This window comes from Cetorhinus maximus, chromosome 18, assembly GCF_964194155.1.
Source record: "Cetorhinus maximus chromosome 18, sCetMax3.hap1.1, whole genome shotgun sequence".
Classification (NCBI taxonomy): domain Eukaryota; kingdom Metazoa; phylum Chordata; class Chondrichthyes; order Lamniformes; family Cetorhinidae; genus Cetorhinus; species Cetorhinus maximus.
The window spans coordinates 30,071,463-30,096,800 of NC_135896.1; the positions used below are offsets into that span (position 1 = coordinate 30,071,463).

At 40.4% G+C, this 25,338-nt stretch overlaps 2 protein-coding genes and 1 long non-coding RNA gene across 7 annotated transcripts in view; 2 read left to right on the forward strand and 1 right to left on the reverse strand.

Moving 5' to 3' along the window:
- fancm (FA complementation group M) overlaps nt 1–2,187 on the forward strand; it is a 117,869-nt gene extending 115,682 nt beyond the window's left edge. For 2 of the 3 annotated variants that reach the window (XM_078562324.1, XM_078562325.1), the window contains exon 23: nt 1,942–2,187. In XM_078562324.1, coding sequence (XP_078418450.1) covers nt 1,942–2,056 — 115 coding nt within the window. In that variant the 3' untranslated portion in view covers nt 2,057–2,187. The remainder of the gene's footprint in view (nt 1–1,941) is intronic. The other variant, XR_013579451.1, reaches the window with a different exon arrangement.
- Nucleotides 2,108–24,599, reverse strand: tpp1 (tripeptidyl peptidase I). 3 transcript variants are annotated; one of them, XM_078562332.1, is made up of 13 exons: nt 24,470–24,599; nt 24,170–24,256; nt 20,852–20,991; nt 18,357–18,507; nt 16,383–16,504; nt 14,519–14,697; nt 13,643–13,841; nt 10,532–10,720; nt 9,374–9,446; nt 7,876–7,996; nt 6,536–6,694; nt 5,547–5,684; nt 2,108–2,754 (listed from the first exon to the last, which is right to left on the reverse strand). In XM_078562332.1, exons 1-13 carry the CDS (start codon nt 24,478–24,480, stop codon nt 2,599–2,601), a joined length of 1,725 nt encoding a protein of 574 aa, XP_078418458.1. In that variant the 5' UTR covers nt 24,481–24,599; the 3' UTR covers nt 2,108–2,598. The 3 variants fall into 3 exon arrangements, 2 of the variants coding, with proteins under 2 accessions (XP_078418458.1, XP_078418456.1); XR_013579452.1 differs by lacking the exon at nt 24,470–24,599 and having other exon boundaries at nt 7,872–7,996; nt 24,170–24,446; XM_078562330.1 differs by lacking the exon at nt 24,470–24,599 and having other exon boundaries at nt 24,170–24,432.
- Nucleotides 24,503–25,338, forward strand: part of LOC144693040 (uncharacterized) — a 63,923-nt gene continuing 63,087 nt past the window's right edge. Inside the window, exon 1 of the long non-coding RNA XR_013579453.1 lies at nt 24,503–24,574. This is a non-coding gene — a long non-coding RNA (uncharacterized LOC144693040). The remainder of the gene's footprint in view (nt 24,575–25,338) is intronic.

Below are 25,338 nucleotides of genomic sequence, written 5' to 3' on the forward strand. Positions count from 1 at the left end.
AAAAGATAAGAGTCACTGGAGAGGATGCAAAAAACATTCACAAAGATGGTACCAAAAATGCAGGGAAATACGTATCAAGAGAGGATGAACAGCCTGGCTCTTTTTCTGAAAAAAGGGCTGAGGCGTGACCTAATGAAGGTCTTTAAAATTGTGAAAGGATTTGATTGTGAAAGAGTGAAACTAGAGGCTGTCGATAGAAAATAAGTCACCAAGAAACCAAACAGAATTCAGAAGAAAAAACAAAAAATATTCCGGACTGATTATTGAATTCAACAACCTTAGATCTTGAACTCCCTCCTCCATCCCCACCCCCTTTCCGTTTCTTCCCCCTCCCTTTTTTTTCCAATAATTTATATAGATTTGTCTTTTCCCACCTATTTCCATTATTTTTAAATCTATACCTTTAATGCCCTGTCAGTCTTTCCACCCCACCCCCACTAGAGCTGTACCTTGAGTGTCCTGCCATCCATTCTTAATTAGCACATTCGTTTAGATAATATCACTTCTTTGTTCCTTTGTGACATCTTTTGATTATCTGCTCCTATCACTGCTTGCTTGTCCCTACAACCACACCCCCCCCCCCCCCCCCCCCCCCCCACCGAAACTTCTCTCCCCCCACCTTAAAGCAGCTTATATTTCACCCCTCTCCTAATATTACTCAGTTCTGTTGAAGGGTCATGAGGACTCAAAACGTCAACTCTTTTCTTCTCCGCCGATGCTGCCAGACCTGCTGAGTTTTTCCAGGTAATTCTGTTTTTGTTTTAGAATTCAGAAGAAGCTTTTCTTTTACCCATAGAGTAGTGAGAATGTGGAATGTGCTACCATAGGGAGTGGTTGAAGCACATACTATCTAGATGTATTTAAGGGAAGACTAGACAAGTAAATGAGGGAGAAAGGAGTGGAAAGTTATGTTATATTTAGGTGAGGAAAGAAGGGAGGAGATTGGCATGGACTTGGTGAGCTGAAAGACCAGTTCTGTACTGTATTTCCTACGTAATATATATTTCAAAGGTATGTGGCAGAATGCCAACCTTGTGCATATGCAAATAATTGATCTAATTGCAGTCAATGGGAAGATTTCTAATTACATTGTCATAGGAAGGTGGGGATTAGTTCACATGCATGTGGAAATATATTGTTTGATAGAACTACAAATCACAAGCAATCATGAATGAGTGCTGTACTGGTCCTTGCAAGGTGTCTTTATTCTCCTTGAGCCTCTGCACATCTGTGCAGTTTTGAAAACAATCACAATACAAATTCCAAAATTTAATGTGACAGACCATAAGACATAGGAGCAGAAATTAGGCCATTCGGCCCATCGAGTCTGCTCTGCCATTCAATCATGGCTGATAAGTTTCTCAACCCCTTTCTCCCGCCTTCTCCCCGACATTGCAAAAAAGAAATTCATAATCTTCATAACCACTACAAAGAATTACAATTAGCTTGAGCACCTATTGTGTATGCACAATGCTTTCTGAATGCTTAATCTGCTAATTCTAATGGTACTGAGAGATATAGGTCTTTGACTGTAAAGCTGATCTAACATCAGTTTTTAACCCAGGATGCTTCAGCTGTTTGTGGATTAATTTAGTTTGGTTGTACTGTTCTATTCTAAACCCCTTTCCATAAAAAGGGGTTCTAAAACAAAAGACTGTGGAAACACGCAGGTCAGGCAGCATGTGTGAAGAGAGAGAGTTGACGTTTTTAGGCCAATGATCTTAATTGTTAACACTTTTTCTCTGTCCACAGACTCTGTCTGAATTGAGTGTTTTCAGTTCCTTCATGGCTTCCCCACTTCTCCTAGTGCTTACTGCTTTAACAAGTAATAAATTTGTGCACATCATTGATATACAGTATTACACATCTTTGAGGCATGGATTTCACTATTTATGTGGAAACCCTGTTATTTGACAAGCTTATTATTTTCCTTCACTCTAGTTCAGTGGCTGAAATAGCTTATGGAGGCAAGATTGGTCAGCAACGAGCTGAAGAGATCTACCGTTATCTTCACTATGTATTTGATCCACAAATGGTGCCTGATCATTCAGGATAGACTGACTGGAAACAAAACCTCTAAGTATAAATACCTTTGATTTGCCAAATGTGGGCATCTCTAAATGCACTTTATTTCTGTACTGCTTAATGAATGATGTACAAATTATGTAAATAAAATCTTACAACAGTATTTTGTCAGCATATTCAAATGGTGCCATATTTCAGACTCTGCCAACTGACCATTTAAAGTTCAGCTAAAAGCTTAGACAATATCACTGACAACCAGTTACAAAATACATCAGGTTAAATTTCGTTAGTACATATTTGATCAATTATTTAATTTTTAAAAATGAATTAAATATTACATCTCAATTCAAACAGTAATTTGGACATAGTGTGAGTGGCATTAAGCAGCATTGAAAAAAACAATAATTATTTGAGTATACTGATCAGTGCCTTTGTTTGCATATTCCTTTTTATACAAAAAAAACCCAAATAGTTTAAGATTGTTATAAAACTTTAAATTTTAAAAATGGATTAAACTACAACATTTGGGAGGAGGGTGCGGTGAATAGCATTCAGATTGTGACTGGTTTTAGGTCATGGATCATCAACGTTGCCTACAAGGAGTGCCTTGAGTAGCTCTGGATAATTAGGTGTCCCCCAACCTGTCACAGGATCCCAAGACAGCGAAGCACAGAATCCCTTTCCTTCAGTTTTTTCATCCAGACAACCTAAGTGGCATCCTGTAGTTACCTATGATTTGAAGAGAAAATTATGAAAATTCAGAATCAAGAATGTAACCAGAAGACCTGCTTTATGTTTAAACAGGGTACACACACTCAGAATAAGGGGCGGGCCATTTAAGCCTGAGATGAAGGAATTTCTTCACTCAGTGGGCGGTGAATCTTTGGAATTCTTAACCCTAGAGGGTTGCAGAAGCTCAATCATTGAGCATGTTCAAGACAGAATTCAATATCTGAATACCAATAACATCAGCGGAATAGGGATAATGGGGAAAAATGGCATGAAATTAAATGATCAGTCATGATCTGTTTGAATGGCCGAGCAGGCTCGACAGGATGAATGGCCTACTCCTATTTCCTATGTTCTACACCCAAGATGGCATTTTAGTTCTATTCTCCAGCCATCAAGTTAAGAGTAGACTCAGCATCTTGTCTCAAAGTTAAAATATTTTTGTCAGTACAAGGCATTTCACCAGTGTGTCTGCTTTTCACTACTGGAATTGGGACAGATAATGAAAAATGTTGCAGTACTCTCAGCCATCTATGCTCTGTATTTAAGACTAAGCTTTCATAGGCAGAGCCAAGTAAAGCAAGTGTGTCAACACACTCACATTCTAAACGTACTTTATTCAATATACAGCAAAGTAGTCACACAAAGTAAATCTTCTGTTCACGATCACATCTTGGATTCTACATGTTGTAAAACAACAATCACCGAGGAACCTAATCAAAATACAGGGAGTCTTCACTTAAAAGTTGTGGTTGTGTTCCTGAAAATCAGGACTGTAAGAGGATCATGGATGTTAAAGCCAAGGTTTAGTTTTTCTGGGTGACAAATGTTCAAAGGAACCACAAGTTGAAATACTGTACTGGATGTGTGCAGTAATGTGCATTCCTAGCTGAAATAACTTGTAAAATAAATCATTAAATACAATACATAATGTAATTTGTGATTGACCAGGCACCATCGAGTGGCAGAAGTTGGTCAGTGCAGGAAGCTGCTGGACGGACGGTTCAGTTCAGAACTAGAACCAGGAGCAGAGCAGCTGAAAATGGATCCTGATGTCGGGGGGAGAGCAATGTTGTGGGTGAGAGAGTTGATGAGTGGTGGGGCGTGCAATGGTTTTGTCCACAATAGTTTTGATCCTCTTAAATAGGAATGGACCCACGGTACTCATCCTGGGATTGTCCTGCCATTCACCACAGCACGTGTTCAAATTACCCCCTTCATTACAAGCCTGTGCATGGAAGACCCTAATTAGCAGATCATAACATTGAATGGCCAATCAGGGCAGTGAAAAGCTGTCCCATTGAGGAACCGACTGGGGAAAAAGAAAATTCATGCCGGGCTAGAGTCTCTGGCTTGACCATCACCACCATCCATTTATTAATGGACTGCCTCACTTCAGTTCCTTTTCAGATACGCTTTCACATTAGATCTAGATCTGTGATCAGATGAAAGACTCTTAATTGAATTATGTATTGAGAGTCATAATCTCTTCTTTAGTGTGGTTTAGTCACAGCACAAAGCCATCCACAATTTGAAAATAATGGACAACAAAAGAGTCTGCCTTGCATGGGAACTGGAAATCTCAAATTAGTGCAGTAAGGAGCATTATTATTGGGATTAAGGCACATAGTTATTGCAGTATAGCTGCTGACTCAGATTCTGCTGTACTGACACTGTTTCAAACTAGAAACATTTACTGTTATTATTCAGAATGGACATCGTCATCCAGTTAAAGTGAAATTCAGCATAGAAATTTACAGCACAGAAAGAGGCCATTCTGTCTATAGTGTTCATGCTGGCCAAATTAAAAAGTGCTACTGAGCCTAATCTCTTGGGCTGTAGCCTTGTAAGTTACAGCATTTCAACTGCACATCCAAATACTTTTAAATGCAATGAGGGTTTCTGCTTCTACCCCTCTCTCAGGCAGCTAGTTCTAGATTCCCTTCACTCTCTGATGAAAAGATTCCTCCTTAACTCCCCAGAATCCTTCTACCAATTACTTCAAATCAATGCATCCTGGTTATTGACGACTCAGGCAAATAAGTCCTTACTATTCATTGGTACGGGCTCCTCAATTGTATATGCCTCAATTAAATCTCCTGTCAGCCTCCTCTGTTTGAAGAAAAGAACCCCATCCTATCCAATCTTTCCTCATAGTTAAAATTCGCCAGTCCTGATAACATCCTTAAAAATCTTCTCTATACCCTTCTGGTGCAATCACATCTTTCGTGTAATGTGGTGACCAGAACTATATGCATCTCTCTAGCTGTGGTCTAACTAGTGTTTTATACAGTTCTGGCATAACCTTACTGTTCTTATATTCTGTCTTGGACAATAAAGGAAAGGATCCCATATGCCTTGTTAACCTGTCCTGTTATCTTCAGGCATCTATGGACAATGTACTCCAAGGTCCCTCTGTTCCTCTACACTTCAGTATCCTACCATTTATTTTGTAGTCCCTTGCCTTGTCTGCCCTCTGCAAAAAGCATTCCCTCACTTTTCTGGGTGGAATTTTCTAGATTGGATTCCATGTGCCACTTTTCTGCCCACCTTATCAGTCCATCTGGGACATCAGTAAGTATCCCCCTAGAGTCTACATCTTTCTTCTTCACTATCGATCACTCGGCCGATTTTTCATCTGCAAACTCCATAATCGTATCCCCGACATTTACATACACCACAAAATACCAGTACACTGCCTCGAGGAACCCATAATATATTTCAAAATTAGAAAACATCAGACATTAAACAAATGGCAGCAATTTAGAATCAATAGTCTTGTTTTAACTTACATCAAAGAATGCTCCAGATGTGCCATTCTCCTGTAAACTGTAAAGCAATGGGTTTACAAAACCAAGAGCTGGAAGACCTTTCTGGAACCGGTGATCATTTATGAGAGCCAAGACCCCACCAAAGACTGGGGTTGACGCCTGCAGAGAAAAGCAAAATCTCACAATTTAATTCGATAAAATAACAAAAATCTCACATTTAGCAAATTAACTAATTAGCTTTCAAGATCTTTATCAATAATTAAAGCTCAGTCAGCATAGCAATCAATAGCAATTATGGTTAAACTTCAATGTGGTGAACACTGGGTCTACCTGTGGATAAACGGAACCGGATTTTTATGACTACGGTGGTAAATTTTATCTCAGCTAAGGCAGTGCTTCCCAAATGTTTTCCACTATGACCCCACTTTGATGCTTCAAAATTGGTGTAACTACAGATGCCAAAAAAAAGTAGGATGGTAACATTCAATACCTAATTATTAAAATTTGCCTATTAAAAGATAAACATCATATACATATGAAAATCTGTGCTTTTAACCAATTTTATCTTACGTACTCAAGTAGACCTAACTGTTCAGCTTCGGAGTGGAGAAGCACCATGCTTATGAGGAGTTCTGGAACTTTCTGCACAGGGGCTCCTTCTTAGCCCCAACCCTCCAGTTGCAGCATGACCTCCCTTCCCCACTCACTTAACTTCCAATCCGGATTCCATTGATTAATGTGATCCTGTCATTTGAAGGCACATTTCCCCCCCTCCTAGGGAACCTGGGGCCAGCAAAAACAGACTGGGCGTGCTCATGGCAGGCACTGATGCTGCCTCAGAGCTCATTCCCTTCCCTCTCAGCGAACTGGGACCAGCAAGAAAAAAAAATTCTGGTGCACATGGTGGATCCTTGGAGCCCATCTCCATTGCTCGTCGGGTTGCGCCCCACAATTTGGGAACCCCTGGGCTAAGGGGTTTTAGGTAGAAGGTAAATAACGATTTAACTTACTGATGTCCCAGAAATCCAAGGAATTGGGATTAGGTTGCTTACAATCCAGTAGTTATCAGATAGAGCAGCTACATCAGGATAGGCACGGCCACTAACATTGTAGTAGCTTGCTGGGGGAAGTGATTTCATCCTTTTGAGGTAAGACTTCACAGCAGCAGCCTGTAAAATGAAATGATATTGCACATCAATTACTTTAAACACACCAAATTTATTTATAAAAGTTCAGAAGAAACCTAGACTTTTTAAACCTATTAATATCTTGTAATGAACAGTACAACTTTGGAAGAATTGATTATCTTTGCCTTAGTTTCAATTTTTTGTACTCTGCTTAATAAAATTAATCTTATGACATTTTGGAATCTGGTGCATGACCATTCCAGGGACAAGCACATTGATGAAACTCAGTACAAAACATTTGATAGCACAGTTACTTGTGATTACCTTACTAGGTTATAAATAACATTTGGTCAAACAACAAGAATACATTGACAATTTAGAAGGAAAAATTGTAATATTTATTGGAAGACTGAAGCACAATGTTTCTTGTTTGTTTTCTACTCTTTTTCACATACAACAGCTCATTAAAACATGTCAGAGCACTAGTGCATCATACGAAGGAATGGAGGGATACTGGTTTGTACTTCCCCATATGCTAAACTCATAATCTCGTGCTTAGTACTTCCCCATAGTAAGAGTGTGAAAAGTGCTGGTGTGCTCCATACAAAGTACTTTTGTATAGTGTGCTAGACTGCCAGTTCAAACTTTAATTCTTCAACTAGTACAACAGTAACATGGTACTGCAATTTAATCCTCGTGTTGGTATATACTGCCTCCTTCCCTCAGCTCAGGCATGTATTCTATCTAAAAACGTTGTTTCAAACAAATAATATTCTTAACATTATTCTCCCATCATTTTAATGTTGTTAACATTTCAAAGTTAAAGATGCAATTAAGTCTCAACTGATTCATTTGTTGGAAATTCTAATGTACTTCATAAAACTCAAGAAAAATTATACTGTTTTTTTTTACTAGAGCTGCTTTGGAATCATAAATAATCAGGCTAAACTGCATCAAGAATAAACCAGCTTAATCCAAATCAGCAAGTCAGCAGGGTTTTGTTCTGGTATGACCAAGCAGACACAAATGGAGGCTTTATATTCTAAGCACATTTAATATTTGGTGCAGTAGGTGAAACATTCAACACCACTACATTACTGAAACATGCTAACTTCCTGCAACTATCTTGGGTGAATCCTGTCTGCATCATCTGGGAATATGGGAAATTAGAAAGTCACCTTCAGTAAAACAAAAATCAATCTAGTGACCAACTGGTTACTTAACTGATAGTCTGGCATCCTAAACACATTACTGAATCCACCACCACTGATGAAGTCTGTGACCTCGGCTGTAATTTGAAAAGGATTCTTGAAAGAAGTTCCTCCCACAGTTGTGACATATGGACTGAAAGAATTTTTATAATTGGTTATGGCTGGGCATCACACACAACAAACATGTTCATTCCAATGCAATGCTCTATGCTGAGAATTTCTTTCTGAAATCCATCATTTTAACCATTTCTTCTGTAACAATCAATGGCCTTTAAATGTTGTCTATTGTATGGATATAATTGATCAAAACTAAACAGTTAATGGATTAAATAAACGACTGCATAAAACAATACAAGCAACGTTCAACTGGCAGCCACTTACTTGTATCTTGCCTAAAGATTGAGCAACCAAATATTCACTGGGCACTTTGAACATTCCTTTGACATCCAAGGCCCACCTGATCCAATTTTCAGGTAGGCCTTCATGTTTGCATTCCTACTATACTTAGTCATAACTGACGGTAGCCTGTTTAAATATTGAGATAGCGGTGGTTATAACACCTGGATAGCAATCTTTAGGTACAAATGGGCAGAGTGCATGCTGGGCATGCTAGGCCAAGCAATAGCAGGCATTGGGCAGCCTAATCAGCTGTTGGGGCTGGGGGTGGGGAAGAAGAGCTTGAATGCATAACACAAAGATCTTCTGTCTTGTTCTTGTGCCCCTGGGGTCAGTAAACCCCCTCTCAAACTTATCACTGGCTTTGTGTAGAAACCAGTTGATTTCATTTAACTAAAACCAGGACACTGCAATGAAGCAGCCAATATGGTGTCTGGAGCTCACCAACCGAATTCAACTGAAACCTGAATTTGAAACTGTTTGGGCCCCCTCATCGTAGCTTTGGGTGGGGGCCCCAAATCTCCCCTGATATTTCCTCCCTGCTTCCCATTCTAGGTTCTGTATCACACTTGACAGGCCAGCCCCTTCTATCAGGTCTCTGCTAATGTAGTGCTGAAACCAGTTATGTATAGGTCAGGGTGACAAGCATTCTTAATTTTGATTCCCTTAGTGTGGGGAAACATTTAACCTCTGAGATATCCCACATAGGCAAGCTGAGCATTGGAAGTTCTTGACATCAATGTGGATCTCAATTTTTTTGTTGCATTGGAGTATGCTACTTCTGCTTTATTACTAATTCTATAGTTTGGCACATTAAGAGTTCAAAATTGGTTCTTGCAACAAATATATTAATTAGGTTAGAAGAAATTCCAGATTTCAAGCTTTATCTAGAATACTAAAAAATAAATTAATTGTTGCTAGAGAACAATAATGGATTGTGAAATGATATAATGAGAGTGATTTTAAGAGTCACTTAATGAATCAAATGTTAAGGTGTGAAAAATGCATATTTCTTAGCTAGAATACTCAAGTGTTTGACCTTGCAAAACAGATGTTGTGTTGGAATACCACATACCTACCCATTAAAAAAAGCTGCAGTTTTGTGAGACATTACCTTGATGCAGGAAAGCTTGGTCGGAAGGTATTTATGCCTCTTCTAACTTCTCTGCAGCCTGCACCATCATCACCTTTCACATAAGGCAAATGAATGTTAAAGTTTAACTGTCATCACTCCTTCCGTCAGCTTTTAACAACTTTCACAAGATGTAAAAAATATTATTATGCTGTATATTTAGTATGTAAATGACATGCCGTACTTTATCTCCCATTTCAATGCTCATCGGTTCCCTGATATTAACTCAAGTGTGGGAACTGGTGTGCATGTCTCGATAATGTTGTGGGAAAGCAACATTGCCATTTAAATTAGTCCCCTACTCCTCTGGGCAGATGACCTTCTGTTCCCTGACTAAATTCAGGCAACTACAAAAGGTGGGGATGCAAACATGTCAGGAACACATTGTAAAGTCACCAACATATTGACCCCTCTGTCTGCACCATTCTATTATTGGATGGGAGTTTAAAATCAGTCCGAAATGTGTTATGTACATATACATAATACAAGCACCAGTACTTACCAAAGGTTAATCATTTAGGATATTGTGAGCTTTAATGTCTTATTAGTAAATTTTGCTATTTTTAATTGATGTCTAGTGATAGAGCTATAGAGAAAAACAGACTTAATTCTGATTGTCAACATTCAAATCTTTACTGCATCTGCTAAAGGACTGCACCAAAAATGCAAACAAAATATACCCTTCTGGATGATGTAGTTAAGAGACTAGTTAAGAGTCTGATTGTTAAACAAGCCAATACATATTCTTGCCATAAATTTATGGGAGTTTAGATTTAAGAGCCAAACTGATTGAAGTACAAGACACAATAAATTATTACTAGAATGAAAGCAGACCATCAGACAGTGATATGTCAGACTGCAGTGAAGCTAGAAATTAGAAACAAATGATCCTTTAATTTCAAACGTGTAGTGCAAAGAACCTAAAATTAACAAGTTTCAAATATTCTCTTCACATTTAACTGGATACTAAGTGAAGGTCTTGCTATTTCCAATAATCACAGTAGCTGAAGTGGTTAGGTTATGACGAATCTTTAGAAAAGGCACTCTTGATTCCAAGTTCGAGTGCATCATGTGATGACTGGATTAAAAACAAAAAAAATCCTTTAGAAGCAATCTGTCATAAGATTTTAAAAAAATTACCAGATGCGAACAGTATAGAGAGTCCACGGACACCTGCCTTCATTAACTCAATGTTGATTCGCTCCATGTATGCCATAGACAGACTGTCCTCATCATCTCCGTAGCTGGTGGAGTGGACCCATGGAATAGATGACATATTACTCAATAACATCATCCACTCTAGAAATGGTTCCTGAGATTCATGTCTTCCTGTACAGATCAACAATAGTTAATAAAATCTTTCCATGTAACCATTCTGACAATCTGTAAACTGAAGGATAAAAGTATGAAGGAATCAGCTTAGAGTAGAGAGAATTTAAGGCAACCAAAGAACAGTAAAAACTATAATGTTGAATTTACACAAACACATTGGAAGGTCCCTTGGGACACTCTTGACTTATCAGTTCTGCTCAGCAAACTAGTTACAGTGCATTATAAATTGCTCCAGAGTGTGTGGGGGATGGAAAGGAATTGACTAATGTTGGTATCTTCTCACACACACCAAACCTTAAACCCCTCAAAAGGAAGTGGTGGCCAGAAGTTTCCAAATACAAAATTCAATTTGCCAACATATAGAAAATTGCGGTTTTCGAGTGAACAGCTGGGGAGTTCTGTCCCATAAAGACCATTACTTTCTGCAAGAACTCAGCTATGGTATGGTCACAGAAACTTCCTTGTCTGGGCAGCAAGCAGCTGAATACGTCAGCATTAATGGAGGTTAATTCAGTTTAACAGAACTAAAAGTTCTGACTGTTTTCACATCCCCAAATTATGATATGACATCTGCCAAGGTTTTACTGATCTCCTAGTTGCAAGGTTACAAAATCATTCTGAACCATATATGGTTGGGGAAGATGTATAGCTCTTTGAAAACTTACAAATTTCAGAATATACCCAATTCAGGATGCTGAATAGGCCCATCAGCACTCCAGTTCATTCAACTCACTGGCTGACATAGTTGTGTCAGTAGTAACTCAGATAAAGTTTACTGTTTGGTTCCAAGTCCTCCGGTTATTGTCCCACCTGACCTCCAACTCATTAGCTGACACAGTGGTGTCAAAAGTCACTCCAATCTTGGGCCTAGTTCCAATGCTTATCTACTCTTCCTTTAAGAAATGCAATGCTCTTGGTCTCAATTACTCCCTGTGGCAAAGTACTGAATTATCTGAAAACAATATTTTAAAAATACTCTCCTAATTTCTCTCCTCACTCTCAATGAAGTTATTGTAATATGTATTGGACAATTGTTCAGCAAGTATCCCTTCCAGACAGGGGTCAAAATAATTTTTTTTTTGAGGGCTCTTGTTGAGATTTTCTCAAGGGCTACATTTTGGTTTCCAGGGACACCTTAAACGTAAAGTCTCCAATTAAAGGACATTAAAGAAACAAGAGACTCGTTGCTAGGCAGGTGTCCAAGCATCCAATTAACAATTAAACAGTTTTCCTTAATTCACCTCTGCCCTCACCAGCCCATCAATCTCCTCCAATGACTGATACTAAAGCAAACTGAAGGCCTGGAAAGTCACTCTCCTCTGGCTTGACCAGAGTCCCAGCTTTTTTGGCACATCAATTTTAAAAAAAAAATCACAATGCCAACCAAAAAAGCTTGTATACAAGCGGACACTTCTATAGCAGAGACATTTAAAGAAAGCCTAAAGGGAACAAAAAAAAACTGGATTTATCCCCCACAATATCTTTTCTCCCTCTAGTCTAGATCTCTGTACTTTAAAAACTTTACTCACAAAATAATTTATTGGACAAAGCAAGCCATTGGAAAGGATCTAATAATTTTCTTAATAAAAGCAAATTTACAACAAATAAAATGAGAACAAAAAATGCTGGAAAAACTCAGCAGGTCTGGCAGCAACTGTGGAGAGAGACACAGAGTTAGCGTTTCGAGTTTGTATGACTCTTCCTCAGAGCTTTAGAGAAATAGAAATGTGATGGATTTTATACTGTGTAGGAGGGGGTATCACATTTCTACTTTAGCTCTGAAGAGTCATACCGACTCGAAACGCTAACTCTGTTTCTCTCTCCACAGATGCTGTCATACCTGCTGAGTTTTTCCAAAATTTTTTGTTTTTATTTAAAATTTCCAGCATCCGCAGTATTTTGCTTTCATATTATAACAAATAAATGTGAATTTTATGTCACTAACATCATGGTCCAAATTTTCCAATGTCCGGAGCAGCAAAATCTAGATTTAAATCTATGATGCGCATTGGGACCATGTGGTAGTTCTGACATGTGTACATGTGTTGTAATTGCCTGGGAAGTTTAAAATTCCAATGGGCTAATTTGTGCTGCCTCAGACACTACATGAAAGCCTCTGACATTGAGCTCAGGGTCAGAGGCTTGGTCCTGATTTGCGGGATTTACCTGCATAATTACCCAGGAAATGGTTAATACCTGGTCTAAATCAGATTAGCTAGCATTACTGAACGAAGCACCACAACTGACCACCCCAAATCACCCCAACCCAACTCGACTCTCTCTCTCCCATCAACACCCAAAACCAACCACCGCCTGACCCGACTACCCCACCCAACCTGACCTAACCCCCAGCCCAACTGCAGCTTGTGACAGATTTAGCCGGTAGTCACGTGGGCCCACACTCCACCGCCCCGACCAGATTGCCGTCCCAACGACCGCCCCCCCCCACCCCCCAACTGATCGACCACAGTCCCGACCTGACTGCCCACCTACCCACACTCATTCCTTAGAAGACTTGAGACCTTTAAAAACTTACCTGAATGTGGTAGCTGGTATCGTAAAAAGAGGGCATGCCCTCTCCTTCCTTCCACTCTCCTCCACTTGCTAGACTTACTCTGGGGAGGCTGCTCTGGCCCATTTCTGCTTCAGCCAGGATCAGATGTCCCAGCTGAAAACGGGCAGTTCCATTGCGATGCAGAAAACTTTGCGCCCGACATTTCTGCTGAGTGCAAGATCTGGACCCACATGACTAACTACCGGGCTAAAATCTGTCACCAGCTGTGCAAGAGCAGTAGTATCATGAGGCTTCATTAGCTCTCAAACCAAAACCACTACGGTTAAAAATACCAAATGGCTCATGCTTGGCTGAATAAGTCACACTAATATAAAGATATACCCAGAAATTCAATAAAAACCTACCTCCATTACTGAAGACCCAGGTAGTTATGTTTGCACCAGTACTCATAATGTACTCCACATCCAGGCTGGCTTCCAAACCGGCCTTTATACCTCCTTGGGATCCAATCACTTTATCAACTTTAGTGTGGTGCACAAAGCTGCGACCAAATAATTGCATAAACTCTGTGAGGTCCATCTGGTGGAAATATTGCTCCAGGAACTGAAGGATAAAATAATTGATCCAATTAATTTGCAGAAATAGGCTTCGGTTCATCTGTAGTATATCATTTTTATTACAGCCAGCCATCATTTCACTTTAATGAAAATGCATGAAGTTTGATCAGGCAAATATTTGAACTTCACCTTTCAGGTCAGACAAAAATCAAAGATATAAATTTATAAAATGACCTGTTATAATTCATTAGGTTATTCACTAGCACATCTATCCTGCTCAATTTACACCAATTGGGCTGCACGACAATATGTGGCCTTGCTCCACCATCTATGGAGGAATACTTAACCCTATTCCCCAGTTCACAGTGTCCATTTCTCTGACAGACTTTTGAACCGCATCTCTCTGTTTTCTGAAACTGTGCTACTGCTCTCCTCATCATCAACAGCCTCCCACAATTCTACCTCCTCAACTACATCTTCGGTCTCTCTGTCTCCAAATTCCTTTGTTTCCTGTTCAGTGTCCACCTCCCCCCTTTTGAATATGGTAATATTTATCAAGGCCACTGTTGTCTGAGGCTCAATGTGGTTCCTTTCCTTATGAGACAATATGCATATCTCTCAGTGCAAAATATTACTCCAACAAATAGACAATAGGGAGGTTTAGAGGATCATACTGAAGTGCAACTTACCAGTGGGATAAATATGATTTGATTAACAGCATACCTGTGCCACTGCTTGACTGTTATTCGCATGAGACCCAACATCACTTGCAGTAAGGTTGTATCGTTTTCTCACAACAGCAGGTGTCACTCCCAAGTGAAAGCCAGCTTCTGTATGCCGGCTAGTTTTCCATGCTTTGCTTATTACAGTCTTCTTCGAAGGGAATCGATGCACACCCCCAACTACAATAAATATATATTCATAAAAACAATGATATAATTTACTCAAGTTGCTACATTAAAGTACTTATTTAAATGCAACGTTTTATTTTTTCGTGGAATGTGGATGTCACTGGCAAGGCCAGCATTTGTTGCCCATCCCTAACTGCCCTTGGACCGATTGGCTTGCTAGGCCATTTCAGAGGGCAGTTAAGAGTCAACCACATTGTTGTGGGTCTGGAGTCACATGTGGCCAGACCAGACCAGATAAGGATGGCAGATTCCCTTCCCTCGAGGACATTAGTGAACCAGATGGGTCTTTACAACAATCGATGGTGGTTTCATGGTCACCATTACTGAGACTAGCTTTCAAATCCAAATTTTATTAATTGAATTTAAATTTCACCAGCTGCTATGGTGGGATTTGAATCCATGTCCCCAGAACATTAGCCTGGGCCTCTGGTTTACTAGTTCAGTGACATTAACAGTACACCACCGTCTGCCCAACTTTGTTGAAATAGAGCTGCTGTAAAGAGTGAAAAGTGAACTTAGTACTGAACAGAGGGGAAAGTACCTAGGAAAGGATGGGCTGTTGCATCAGGTGCATAAGAGCACCAGTGCCTTGCATCAAAACAAGGTAGGTGCTAAATAGAGGCCAAGTGAGGAAATTCAACCCAAGTGAGGAAGTACTGCCCTGCTCTGGCATACATCATAGTGGCTATTTCAGAGAAGGATTATTAGAGAATTGCATACAGCAAGTGTGCCACAAAATTACTGGAGACCTTGGAACCCCACTACATGGAGATGGGCAAGCATAGAAGAGATACAAATTTGAAAATGACCTGGAGAAAGTACGTTTAAAAGTAGCATTGATTGATGATAGAAATTTGAAGTCAGATTAAAGAAATGAGTAGGAGTAACCAAATTATTGTTCCAGATGATTTAATTATTTCCTTATCGATTGGGACAGAGAAGAAAGAAAAAAGAGAAAGGAACTCCTAAAATGTGTACAAGAGATCAGCCTCAAGCAGTTTGTTAGCAGGCCTACAATGGCAAATGTGCTGCTCGATCTGATTATTAGTAATGAAAGAAATTAGGTAGATGAGCTAAAGGTAGGTGAGAAGCAGCCACAGTGTGATAAGATTTAAGATGCAACTAGAATGGGAAAAAGCCAGGACCAAGACTGGATTCAGCTGGATTTAGAAAGATATTGTTCTTAGTTAGCTCACACAGAGCTGACAAAGGGAAAGATGAAGGTGAAATCAACACACAAAGATAACAAAAGATGCAGAATAAGAATACTGAATTTTTAAAAATGGTAGTTTCAGAATGTCACTGATCATCTTCTACAAAATGAAGATCCAAGTGCTAAAACCAAAGAGAAGGGTACTGGCAAAGAGATGAATTCAAAGTAATTAAGAATGAGGTGAATGACATTGTGAGTGGATGAAAGACAAATTTTAAGTAAGTTTTAGACTCTGTCCTTTAGGATGAGGATAAATATTCCACATCATGAATCAAAACTTCAACTGTGTGGATTTCTCAGTAGCTTGGTTTGGAGATTCCTGAATCAGATAGCTGATTGACTTAAAACAGCTGTCCAACGAAAACAATTAATCAGTCAGAAAAGAATCGAACGCCATGCATCTAAATAAAGCCCTTCATTTATAGACAACACTATCCAAGGTGGTATTGTCTTAATAGCTCACCAAAATCAATATGTTCAGCCACTTCTTCAGGGATTTCGTACTTAACCAGAGATCGTATCAAGGTGTGATGGCCATTTGTGTAACGATTAAACTTAGATCCAGCCAGAAGCTTCTCAGCAGTGCTGAAATACAGGTTGTAAAACAGAATAATACCATGACTTCATTCAATAACAGTCCCTGAACTGTAAAGCCAAACTTTCCTTGAGTTCAATGCCAGCAAAACGAAAGCCATATGTTCCGGTTCTTGCCTACACCCATGTAGTTCTGGTCCTGGGTTCATCTACTTCCCTAGCTGCCTGCTCGAAATGAACTAGATAGCACATCTATTTGGCAATCTGCTCAACCCCAAGCTGATTTTCCTATCCAACAGCCAATATAAGTTATCAGGGCTGCAATTTTTCACCTCTGGAATATTCTCAGCTGTGCCCCTACCTTTATTGCTCTGCTACAAAAATCTTAATCCATACCTTAGTTACTATTAGAAAAAGAACAGAATCAAGAATGCTCACCTTGTCAATCACGCTTCACAAACTTGAGCTAATCTATGATTGGATCTTTTCTCACATTGAGTTCCATGCACGAACCACTGCATCTTTGCCATGTTCTGTTATCCCTCCGGCCCCCAACTCAGCAACTTACAGGTCCTCATCATCATTCTTAAAACCCTCCACAGTCTTTCCCCATTTGGCATGAAGAATCTTCTCTGTCCCAACCTACACCCTGTACTCAACTGTGGATTATAGCTTATTCCTGGCTTCCTCCTTGGGGAACATCCTTTCAGTCACTCCACTGTTACTCTTTGGAAGTCTCTCCCAAAAAAACTTTGTCCTGCTATTTTTTGATTTTCCTTCAACCTCACAAAAAACTTAGCTACTTCTTTAATCTTTCTTATCACCTGCTCAGCATCCTCTTCTCCCCCTTCATTTCCTTTAAAATGCTTAAAGACATTAATCTATAAACAGGATGCTATAAAAATGGCTCATTAAACAGTTTAGTTAGCAACTGAGCTTGAAATATCATGGGGATTCTGGCAATGGACTCATCAAACTCACAAAGAAATGTCAGCGACCTGGTTATACCAGGTCTGTGCTGTTTCTAAGATTTTTCTCAGTCCCCCGTAAGGAATAAAATTTCCCTTTGTCTTTCACAAGGCAAAGGAGGGTTGAGGAACTGGGACTCCTAAGCTAGGAGAGTTCTATTTCCTGTTCCTCAGCTAGGACCTGCCGTTTGTGTGACAACTGATACGCTGAGTGATTACAGGCTGTCTGACCTCCACAATAGTGTACATGGGTGCCAGCAGTGAGGTCCAGAGCAGGAAAACAATCTGGATTTATTAGTTATTTTAAAAAGAAGCCTCATTGAGTTCTTTGCTCAGAAGGCCAAAAGGGCCATTTTCAAGGGTAAGGTAAGAGAACTGGACATCCCTTCCTTGCCAGCCAAGAATGGTAGATAATCAGAAGCACCTTTACCAATGGGGCTAAAGAAGTGCTTGCACTTGCATGTACCAAACTAATAAACTTCCCTCTGACTGATCCCAAGCTCTGGCTTGAGGGCACCGTTAGGTTCAATCCGGATGTAACTACTGGGATCGTGATTCGAGGAATTTTGAAGCCACCTTGAATCAGGGAAAGCTCCACCAACTTTGGCTTTTCCATTTTTGGATGAAAAGTCATCCTCTTGTGATGCACATGAGCAGATCAAGTGGAACCAATTCTTAATTTTTGTAGCAATGGAGACTGAGGCTTACTGAGTTGTGTCAATGAATACAGTTTGCTCAAACTTTTTCTTTAAAATGTTTCTGTAGCTTTATAAAATTCTCTGTTTTAACATACTTTTTCCGTAGCTCTCAAATTAATGCAGAACTTTTAACAAACTTTCCCCTTATAACAGCTTAGTATGGCTCCCAAAAATACTTATGAAATTATGCCTCAAAAGACAAGTAATGAACATTCCACAGCATAGATGTTTTCTCACCTGACAGACATGAAACATTTCAAGAAATCTGAAGTCTGGACTGTGGAGCAGCTTTGTACACCATGGTTTCTTAGCCACGTCCACACCGTTTTCAGAGTCTCTTTTGAAGATTGAATCAGACTAGATAACTGATCCAAGGTGAGGTATTTACCTAGGGAATAGTGAGACAGTGACTCAGTTCATAAAAATTAGCTAAATGTTTCTCAGAGTCAGCCAAAGTTGAGGTGATTTTTATTAATAATTTTGAAAAATCTGTCACAAACTTTAGGTCAGAATCAGTCAGTTATTTACATCTTGAGTTTTGCTTATACTTGTCAGGTAGTGTAAAATACTGAAATATTACAAAAAAAAAACTGGAAATCTAAAATACAAGCAAAAAATAAAAAAATAAAAAAAAATATATAAAAATTTTAAAAATAAATATTTGAAAAAAGGGGATCAAAAAACGGTGAGGATGGAGGAGAGAGTTCATGGTCTGAAGTTGTTGAACTCAATGTTAAGTCCGGAAGGCTGTAAAATGACTAATGACTCGGAAGATGAGGTGTTGTTCCCCCAGTTTGCGTTGAGCTTCACTGGAACGTTGCAGCAGGCCAAGGATGGACATGTGGGCATGAAGCAGGGTGGAGTGTTGAAATGGCAAGCGACAGGGAGGTCTGGGTCATGCTTGCGGACAGGCCGAAGATGTTCTGCAAAGCGGTCGCCCAGTCTGCGTTTGGTCTCTCCAATGTAGAGGAAACTGCATTGGGAGCAGCGAATGCAGTAGGCCAAATTGAGCGCAGCTTCACTTGAAAGGAGTGTTTGGGCCCTTGGACGGTGAGGAGGGGGTAAGTAAAGGGGCAGGTGTTGCACCTTCTGCGATTGCATGGGAAGGTGCCGTGGGAAGGGGTTAAGGTGTTGGAGGAGTGGACCAGGGTGCCTCGGAAGGAGCGGTCCTTATGGAATGCCGACGGTTGAAGTGGGGTGGGGGGGGGGGGGGAGAGAGATATGTTTGGTGGTGGTATCATGCTGGAGTTGGAGGAAATGGCGGAGGATGATCTTTTGAATGCGGAGGCTGGTGGGGTGAAAAGTGAGGACAAGGGGGGCCCTATCATGGTTTTGGGAGGGAGGGAGAGGAAGGTGTGAGATGGGTTGGACACGGTTGAGGGCCCTGTCAACCAGTGTGGGTGGGAAACCTTGGTTAAGGAAGAATGTGTGTGAAAAGTTTCCTAACATTGGTCCCAAAATTTACTTTTACTAGTTTGAAAATGTACCCACTAGTTCTTGCTCATAACACAAAACCCTGACATTAGGTAGGGATCAGTCGTGGAGCTCTTTTCTGCAGTACCTGTAGCGCTTGAATGTCTTTCTTTTTTCTTGGTAATTAGAGCTTGATAGTGTTCAAGGCATGATCTGACCAGAGCACTGTAAAGTTTGTTCATAACTCTTACCTTTATTGCACCTTATTGGCCATGTAATTCAATACCTTTTGGCTTTGCTGATTGCCATTCTGCGTTGGTTGGACAAATTTAACATGGAATCTACAAAGACTCCTTATCAATTTCAACACCATTCCTGGATGTACCCAGGCCATCTATTTCTTCTTCCTTTCTGTAGCACATTACACTTGTCTACTTTAAGATTCATTTGCTATTTTTCTGCCCAGTTACAAATTTTGTCCAATTAATTCCGTAATTTTTGAGTGTGCTTGCTGATTCCACTGTCCTTCCTAGTTTGGTATTATCTTTAAAATTGACAATTATGCATTGAACTTCTGTATCCATGTCATTTGTGCGAATTAGAACAATAGTACTGAACTCTGAGGTACCCCATTCAGTACTTAACATTCTCCGATATAACTCCACTAATGAATACCCACAGTCTCTGCAGCTTTTTATTGATGCCTGAATAGCCAGAGCTGTGCCTTTAATTAACGTGGAATTTTAAGTGTAGATATGTCAAGTCATGGGGCTCCTCACAGTCCACTTGGGCTGTCACTTCCTCAAAGAAGCTGACGAGATTAGTCAGGCAGAATCTTCATCTTGGAATCCATGCCGATTGTTTTTTTATCCCCCAATTTATTAGTAATAGATCCCATTTTAAACTCAAAGTTAAAATAATAGAACTAAAGAAACTAGTGCCCCTGAAAGAGATTATCAGGGGACTTTGAAAGATATAGTGGTATATTTGCCAGTGTGTCTGTAAACATTTAGAGCTTTTTTTAATAATCAATTTAGTCAGCCAGCGTTCACAGGCTACAGCCAGGAAATTACTCATATCTGCTCCCACTCTGTCATTGTGACTATGTTATAAGTGTGCTGGAAGCTCTGTTTACAGGTATAAAGATGGTAGTACCTCCTCCACCTAAATAAGTGAACTCAATAGTGCCTGGAGATTGAATTTAGGACTGGAATGATAAAGTTACTCACTGGACAACTCGTCAAGTCACAGAATATCCTGATGAGCATTTCTAACGTATAAATCTCCATATAAGAAACATAACTTTTTCTGGATATTACCGTATTGGGGAGAATGTGGGTTTGATACTTGCTCCAGTAGTTCTTTGAGTTTGTTGGTATTTTGTTGTTTCAGTGCAAAAGTGAGCAGTATTTGATCAGAGGCCGATACTCGCCCTACATATATCCACTCGATAGGAAGACTGCAGAAAAACAGTAAACTCATTACAGAACACACATCCAATCATTTAAGCATTGGTGCAAGTTGAATCGTACAACCTTTACTGTTCAATCTTTAAAAAAATCCTGTAAAAGTAACAGAGTTAATGTCTCAGGTTGAGATGATTAATGAAAGGTTGCAACCATTGTCGGACATTTCACCAACTTGACACAGCTCTGCATTTCTTGTGGGACCTTCTGAGCCCAGCTTCCATTGAAGTGCACAGCGCAGCATCCCTCGGATTTTTTATGGCACTAGCTGCCGTATGGTAAGCTTAAAGGTCCAGTGTGAATGTTAGTGAATGGATGAACGAGTAGGGTGGGTAATTGAGTGAGATAAGTGGGTGTGGGTAGGGGTGGGATGGGGAGGAGGCTGGCGAGGTGGCTGGGGAGGGTGAGGTGGTCAGGGGAGTGAGGTGGCTGGGAGTGGTGAGCGGTCTGATGGTGGGGGGGGGGGAAAGAGTCAGGTGGTAGGGGGGGTGGTTGGGGGTAGTTGGGTTGCTTAAGGGGGGTAGTCAGTGTGAGTGACTGGAGGAGGAGGAGGGGGTCGGTTGTGTACTTACCCAGGATTTAGAATAGGTTTTAATCTCCGTAACATTTCCTGCATAACTATCCAGGTGAGTATTGCAGATCTAACCCAAGTCAGTATGGATTTCTTAAGGGAAAATCGTGTTTAACTAATTTGCTAGAGTTTTTTGAAGATGTCACAAAGAGGTGAGGGCAATGCTGTTGATGGATTTCCAAAACACATTTGATACAGTGCTGTACAAGACTTGTGAAAGTTAAAGCTCATGGAATAAAAGGGACAGTAGCAACATCAATATGAAATTGACTGAGTGACAGGAAACAGAATAGTGGTTAAATAGATTTTTTTCTCAGGCTCATGGAAGGTTTGTAGTGGAGTTCCCCAGGGGTCAGTTTTGGGACTCTTGCTTTTCCTGATATATACTAATGACCTAGACTTTGGTGTACAGGGCACAATTTCAAAATATGCGGATGATGCAAAACTTGGAAGCACTGTGAACTGTGAGGATAGCCTAGAACTTCAAAAAGGCATGGACAAGTTGGTGAAATGGGCAGACTGGTGGCAGATGAAGTTCAATGCAGAGAAATGTGAAGTAATTCATCTTGGTAGGAAGAACATGGGGATACGATGTAAAATAAAGGATACAACTCTAAAGGGGGTACAGGAGCAGAGGCACCTGGGTGTATATGTGCACGAGTCATTGCAGGTGGCTGGACAGGTTGAGAGAGTGGTTAATAAAACATACAGTATCCTAGGCTTAACAAATAGGAGCAAAAATTACAAGAGCAAGGAGGTTATGTTGAACTTGTATAAGATACTATTTCAGCCTCAGTGAATGGGTGAACAGATGAATGAGTAGGGTGGGTAGGTGAGGTAAGTGGGTAGGGGCAGGGAGAAGAAGTTGCAGGGGAGGTGGGGTGGCCAAGGTGGCCAGAGGAGTGTGTCCAGTTCTGTGCACTGCACTTTAGGAAAGATGTGAAGGCATGTGACAATGCAGAAAAGACTCATGAGAATGGTTCCAGGGATAAAGGACTTCAGTTACGTAGATAGATTGGGGAAGTTAGGACGGTTTTCCTTGGAGAAGAGAGGAGATTTGATTGAGGTATTCAAAATGACAAGGGGTCTGGACAGAGTAGATAGGGACCACTTGTCAAAGGATCAAGAATGATAGGACACAGATTTAAAGTAATTGGCAAAAATCAACCAAAAGCAAGATGAGAAAAATCTTTTTCATGCAGCAAGTGGTTAAGGTCTGGAATACACTGCCAGCGAGTGTGGTGGCAGCAGGTTCAATTGAAGCATTCAAAAAGGAATTAGACTGTTATCTGAAAAGGAAGAATGTAAAGGGTTATGGGGAGAAGGCAGGAGAATGGCACTAAGTGCAGACATGATGGGCCTAAAGGCCTCCTTCTGCAGTGTAACAAATGCAAATTACTTCCAGAGTCTTGAGCAGCATCTTCAGCTTCTATCTTCTGATAGATTTTACAAAATTATGAGTGGCATGGACAGAGTAGATAGAAGCTTTTTCCCAGGGTGGAAGAGTCAATTACTAGGGGACATAGATTTAAGGTGAGAGGAGAAAGCTATAGAGGAGATGTGCGGGGCAAGTTTTTTACGCAGAGGGTAGTGAGTGTCTGGAATTCGCTGCCAGAGGAGGTGGTGGAAGCAGGTACGATAGTGGTGTTTAAGAGGCAGCTTGACAAATACATGAATAGGATGAGAATAGAGGGATATGGACCCCGGAAGTGCAAAATGTTTTAGTTGACAGGCAATATGATCGGCGCAGGCTTGGAGGGCCGAAGGGCCTGTTCCTGTGCTGTACTTTTCTTTGTTCTTTGTTCATACGTCCAGTTTCTGACAATCTGGAGACCTGAAGATTTGGGTCATTAAGTCTGTCTCTCCACAGATATTGCCTGACTTGCTGAGTATTTCCAGCATTTTTGTTTTTATTCAGATCTCCTGCATCCGTAGAAATTTGCAAGTGAAAGATACTGTGATCTAAAGTTAACAGTACTAAATAGGCAGCTCAGTCCTTGGACTTGTGACTGGTTCTCCCTACTGTGATTTACACATAATTACTTCAAAAACAATGGAATGCCAGTTTGCAGAAGTTGTATTAAACAGCAGTATGTTCATATGGCACCAGTATATTTCAGAGATCCTCAAGCATTTAGCAAATGAGTAGGTAAACAGAAAACGGTAATTGATGGTGAAAATATAATTTATAATGCTAAAGTAATAACAAGAACAGATAAATTATTCAGCAGAGTGCAGGAGTACAGAGATATGGGCATTGGTTAATTGTAAGGCCTTAACTAGTGTAGCTGCAAATGACAGCAATTATACGGGCAAATTAAATGCTGCAGAATGTCAATATAACATACACACTAAAGCATTGGTGGAACTAAAACTGCGGAGTACTGCCCACGTCGGTCAGATTCCGGTTTATAATGCGAACTCAGTTTTATCATACTGCGAAACGTGGAAACCGAATAAACATCAAAAAGTCAGAATTATAGAAGCGACCAACTGGTCAACTTCAATAGGAAGTCAAATTAACTACAGTACAGGAATTGTTCGATTGGGTTGACATAAGGCTTTTAAAAGCAGTAACGAGGTAAATCTACTGCACTTACGTAACATTTTGATCAGCTTCCAGGAAAACACCACGGGCGGAGGAGACCGGAGCACAAAAAATGCAAAACACCAAGAACAAGCACCTCCTGTTCCAAACAAACGTTGAGATTAATGAGGTAACGCGGGCATACAACTTTAAAATACCGAGAAATGCTTTAATCATAAACATTATTTCGAGATCATTCTTAAAGTTATCATGGTGTCTCGCCCTAAATGTGTCCATTCAAGAAACCCGGCAGAGATGGCGAAAGCGAGTTCAATGGCCAGATTTTACACAGTCGCTGCAGGGCGACACTCACCCAGTTGTCATTTTAAGCAGCGGTCAGGGAGGACGCGAATCGGTTCCAGGCGCTCCGGCACAAGCTCAGCGATGTCCTCTGCACTTAGCTCAGTCGTTCTGTTAGGTAAGTACTTCCGGGATGCACTGCTGCAGTATTAGTGTGACACAGAAACAGAAACTCAAATGAGCTGATCATTATCGTGCAGCTGTTTAATTCCCTCCAAATCTTGGAAATATATATTCCGAGGCAAATCGTTTCAAAGTTAACTGTTTTGGATCAACGATTAAAGATGAAAACTTACTAATATGTGCCCATTTAAAATAAGCAGAAGGCGCTTTGTTTCAGTTTGCCAGCTTTGGACCATACCTTCGTCCTGGCCTTGAACATAGTCACTCACCACATCCTCCGCCAACACGTTTCGACCGTCATCCAGCTGAGTAATGATTGTCTTTGCTCGGTGATTTGCAAGATCTGGACTTTCCATACTGTCCAGTTTTGCGTCAAATTAAATTTGAAATTTACTTTGTTATATGCACTGAAGGGATCAGCACCAATGACACTTTCCCCCAAATAAACTGACCTCAAGAGCTTTCTTTTTAAAATCCCTCCTTGGCCATGTCCCACCGGCCTTGCAACCAGCGATTCATTCACAGCAGCCTACACGTAATCTCTGTTGAAGGGTCATTCGGACTCGAAACGTTAACTGTGTCCCTCTCCGCAGATGCTGCCAGACCTGCTGCGTTTTTCCAGGTATTTTTGTTTTGGATTTCCAGCAACCGCAGTTTTTTGCTTTTTTCTCTTTGGTGACCACTCATTTCAACACTGAATTCTTACCCAATAAAATTCCCTCTAAATGCCTACCCTTCCATCAAGAACCAATTTAGATT